This window comes from Anopheles darlingi, chromosome 2, assembly GCF_943734745.1.
Source record: "Anopheles darlingi chromosome 2, idAnoDarlMG_H_01, whole genome shotgun sequence".
In the NCBI taxonomy this organism is placed as follows: domain Eukaryota; kingdom Metazoa; phylum Arthropoda; class Insecta; order Diptera; family Culicidae; genus Anopheles; species Anopheles darlingi.
Genome location: NC_064874.1, coordinates 2,365,001 through 2,370,000, shown reverse-complemented (window position 1 = coordinate 2,370,000; position 5,000 = coordinate 2,365,001). Strand labels below are relative to the sequence as shown.

At 55.3% G+C, this 5,000-nt stretch overlaps 1 protein-coding gene across 1 annotated transcript in view; it reads right to left on the bottom strand.

Annotated features, from left to right (window-relative positions):
* Positions 1-5,000, bottom strand: part of LOC125959760 (uncharacterized) — a 17,921-nt gene that overhangs the window by 931 nt on the left and 11,990 nt on the right. Inside the window, exons 3-4 of the mRNA XM_049692690.1 lie at positions 1,007-2,095; positions 1-904 (exon numbers count right to left, since the gene is read on the bottom strand). The exon at positions 1-904 is cut by the window's left edge and continues 931 nt beyond it. Coding sequence (XP_049548647.1) covers positions 1-904; positions 1,007-2,095 — 1,993 coding nt within the window. The remainder of the gene's footprint in view (positions 905-1,006; positions 2,096-5,000) is intronic.

Sequence of the window (5,000 nt, the reverse complement as noted above, 5' to 3'; positions counted from 1 at the left end):
CACTAAGTATGGATTGGAGCAGTCCCTCCGAGAGGATCTGTTCGTGCGGTGCCGAACCGGCACCCTGGAACTGTAGCTGGTACGAGCCGTGCTGCCCATGGACCGGAATCGTCAGACTCTGGGACTTTTGGGCCGAAATGAGTTGCAACCCCCCGATACCGGCATCGAGACCGGGCAGATTGGACGTTTGCACGTGCTGACCGGTGCTTTCCGAGGCGGAGGCAGAATAATGTCCTTCGAGGCTGTTACTGTAATCGGCCGAGTAACTGCCACCGGCGGATGGACCAACAATTGAGAGTTGATTCGTCTGTATCGAAGGCTGCACATCGACGGTCGACGTTGGACCATGGCCACAGTCGTTAGCGACGCCGGACACAATATCGTGCGCCCCCGATTGGTATCGGGGCTCCTGTATCAGCGCGTGCGCCTCGGGAAGTTGATGTTGCGTCAGGAAGGGTTTCGCCGGTTGCTCGGATGGAAGGGAGTTCAGCTCGAGGCTTCCACCGTGCGTCGCATCGCGTGTCGGTGGCGGTAGGTAAATGTCACCGGAGTAGGCGGGTTTGGTGCCAAAGTTTTCCTCATGCTCGACGGCATGACCGATGGATTCGATGAGACCCTGCGGTACCGGTGGGCGGTAGGCAATCGGATGGCGTGGTGGTGACCCCGGTACAGGCCATGGCTTCAAGTTACCGCTAATGCTACCGTGCGAGATGCCCAACCCCGGATGACGCACTGATGCCGGACCAAAGTGATGTGCCGGGGGTGGTCCGTAGTGGAGCTTGGGCGGTTGTTGTACCGGTGGCGGTGGGAGGGGTTTCGTGAACGATGGCTTGTAACCATTGCCGGGAGCAAACGAATCACTTGGCGGTACGGAATAACTATCGGAGATGGCATTCGAGTGAATCTACGAGTAGCGAAAACGAGAAGAAAGAAACTCATTCAATGTCTGGCCCGCTGACCTCATAAGATGCCTTCCCCCCCTTCTCCATTCCCCCCCGGGGCTTACCTCATAGCTATTCTCCTTCGGCAGTTCCAGACCGGCCAGCGGTGCGCCCAGCGATTCCAGATGCGAATTGAAGACCGGACCGTGCTCGAGCTTGGGCAGCTGAAGGCCAATGTCCTGTGCCGCGGATTCGATGATGGTACTGACGTGCCCCTGATGGCCCCCGCCCAGGAAGTCACCACTCGGCGGTGGTCCGTAGGATGACTCCGGTGCGTGGACTTCCGGTTGAACGACCGGTCCAGCGATGGGTTTCCATCCATCACACTTGATCTCCGGTGGTGTCGGTGGTGCGTGGACCGGCGACTGATGATGGTGATGGTGATTGAAGGAATGGCCTCCCGATTGAACAACCGAGAACCCGGAATGCACTAATGGTGGACCGTACGAGGGTTTCGGTGGTGGAGCAGCATACACGGGCCGGGGGGCTGGTGCTGCAAGCGACGGTGGTCCATACTGTGGCGCCGGCGGTCCATAGAAAGGCTTCGGTGCGACCGGGGCCGGTGCCGGTGGACCATAAGATGGAGCGATATGCCCCGATGGTGGTCCGTAGACGGGCTTCGGTGCGTGGTGGTATGAATGTGGTGGCGGCGGTGGTCCATGATGTCCGTGGTGACCTTCATCGCTACTGCCACCACCGAAACCGAACGTCGAAAACAGTTGCTCCAAGAATGAAGCCGATTTCTTCGGATGACCGGGCGGTGGTCCATGATATTGCGGTTTATGGTGGTAGATTGGCTTGTGTACCGGTGGTAGTGGGAGTGCCGGTGCCGGAGGTCCATACTCAATGTTGACGTTGTTCGGAGGGCCGTAGCTCTGCACCGGAACACCGTACTCTTTGTGCGGAATTTGCACGGACGGTGCCGCCGGTGGTACGTCCGGTGGTGGTGGAGGATAATGAGCAGCGGCAGGAGCACCGTACACCGGTGCCGGTAGCGATCCCGCGGAGGCGGAAGGTGGTCCGTACGTATCTGCGACGAGTGGTGCCTCACGACGTTCGGCATCTTGGCTGGCATTATTGACGACGGCACTGGCCGTCGTGAGGAGCAACGTCAGCACGCCCCAGCCTACTAATGGCGTCACTAATCGAAACGCCTAAAACGAAAAAAGGAGGGGGGGAGAATGGAACGGGACGTTAATTTGATTTCGCTTCGCGCTACGATCGTCGGTTCAATGATTGCAACAATTGCTGCGAACCCCCCCTTTGTCGTGGACCACACCCCGGCTATCGGATGATAAGTTGGATGATCCCGACGGCTCCGGACACCGATCCATCGTACCCGGTCACGATCACCTGCCTGCGATAACCTGCGAACCAGCGCCATTTCTAGCGGATATTATCGTGCCACCCAAAAACGGCGGCCTCTCCCTTCCTCTTTTCCCCGTTGCCGCATCCGAAGATTGTTGATGATCGTTTCCTTTTCACTTTCGTCTGTCATAAAGGGTCAAGACGGAGCTGCTGACGAAGCAGAAAAATGAACATCGGGGAGGAATATAATGCGCGGCTGAAGAAGCACAACAAAGAGGGGGAAACGCTAAAACACCCGAAAGCGACCGCTCGAGGGCTTGGTCAGCGAAACACAAAACGATCACTTGGACCACGTCGGTGACCACGCCGCTTCTTCTGGCGCTGCTGCTGCTGGTGCGGTCGCGGTGGTCGGGATGGAGGAGATGCTGTTAAAAAGATTATGATCTCACCCATGCCGAAATAGCCACCAACTTGCTGGAACACCTCGTCGAATCACTCCACACGGGGTTAGTTCCGTGAGTGAAAGTGATCGTCTCCCTGGCGCGCGAACGCCGAAGGGGCATGACGAAAAGCAAAAGGTTCCCGCCGTAGCCGTCGTTCCGTCTGGTCTTCGATGGTCCAGACTCCAGAGCTGGTGGAGACCATCGGCGTGCAATGCAATGCAGGAACTTTCGATTTTATAAACTTACGTACACACCAAACCAACTTGTAGAAGAGTATAAATGTCTCTTTTCTTTTTTTTATGTACCCTTGGATACCCCTTCGGGCCTCCTTGGGAAGAGTTGACGATGTAACCGCATACACACACCAGGAAGGCAGCATCCGGGAGAGCTCAGAGCCCACTTGAGGGTGCTACGAGGAGGAGAGTCTTCAGAGAAGGCACAGTATGACGCCATAACGGGCAGTTGCATGTACTAACGTGAAGGCCACGACGACGACGACGACGCCGACGACGACAGAGTGTGGTGATCGCGAGTTGTATGTGTGGTTTGCTGTTTTTAATTAGAAAACACCCGCTTCTGCCTCAACCCAGGAACCCGGAACTCGTTACCCCGAGTCCTCTTCAAAGCTCTCGCAGGAGGCTGTTAATGGAAAGGCATCGTGCACAGAACCGAAGGAGGACATTGTTGCGGTTTGTGACGGTGAGATGGAACGCTTTGATCATGTGCATGTTGTAATAATGTTGTGGTGGACGGTATGGCACGGGCGCACGCACTGGCGCTAGAGGTGTAATGATTAGCATAGTGCTCACGACGGTACATCATCGAACCGTGGATAACTGCTTTTGACACTCTGCCGAACCGACATACGCGGCCTACTATTCGTGCGTTAGATGCTTTGTTTGATGATCGTGTTAGCAGAGAGAGAGAGAGAGAGAGCTCTAAAATGGTAGAAGCAAAGTAGAGTGCCCTACACACACAAACCCAGCGGAGGTAAAGCAAAGTAGCCACTGCCACGGAAGTGCGACACCGAAGCGAGCAACGCAAACATGACCTACCGTGATGTTGCCGCGGAACTGTCGTCACAGTGAAGCCGGATTTGCCGGATTTTGCTGGTGGTGTATTAGCATCACTGTCTACCCCTCCACTCCTTGCGCTCCGATGGTAATGGTTCGCTTTTCCATCAATCAGGGCCGGGCGCACCACCACAAAATGGCGCATTTATCGTCATTAATCTTAAGGCACCCCGCAGGCTTTGGGGTGCCTTTTTTGGCGGAACTCCCGACCATGCGTAGGTATATTTGTCTAAACTTTCACTTCACCCCGGACCCCCGGGATGCAGAGTCGATTAGTGTCGCCAGACAGCGTCGCGTGGCGTTACGTACACTCTTGTATGGAAAACAATCGGACGGAATTTGTCCGGATTTTTCTTCTTTTTGGTTTGATTGCAATTCAATTCGTTTTGATTCCAATCCCTTTAATGACAAATCGTTTACCCATACATCGTTTGCAGCTGCAGCATCATGCAGTGCCCGGCGGTGTGCTCTTGGAGTGTGGCTTAAAGTTTGGCTGAGGATGAGGATTCGTTATATCACTAAACCATTGGGACTACAACAACAGTAGCAGCAGCAAACGATAAGCAAATTTGGTGGTCGAAGAAATGTTTGCGAAGAAATGTCGCCATTTGCTCAGCATGAGCAGCCGAGCATCGTCGCCGACCATCGTCCACCACCAGTTCCACCCGGACCATGGGAACGGAGGCGCAAACACTGAATGGGCCACGGACAAGAAATTACCACCGGCTTTGCCAAACACTTCATGCCACTTGTGTGCACTGTGGTGGGCACATAGTGGAGAGGGAAGGAGGAAGAGGAGAAGAAGTGGAAGCCAGGAACTCTGCTCTGCTCCATCATATTGGAGCCACTGGAGATAGCCTCTTCAGCAAACGGACGAGATCACGAGACAGCGTGCAGAGAGCGGCAGAGAGTGTTGGAGATGGCGCTGCCGATGGCGATACAACACACACTCCGTCGTCGTCGTCGCCGCAGCTGAGGTCTCGATCCGGGAGATACCAGGGAATCCTTAGCAAGTCTTAGCCCTCTTGGCCTCTCTCGCTTTTTCTCGAATTCTATCCCACCGGGAGAATAGCAGCTGAAGTGGGACATTTTCTTGTTTGCGGTTTTTCGGAGGTGGGGTTGGAAGGGAGGGAAAAAAGGTTCGTCAACGTCACCGTCAGCACCGCGCGTGTGGCTTGCCAGGAGGTGACGAGACCGACCGCAAGAAAACCTCCCGCGTAGAAGCGCGTCACTGA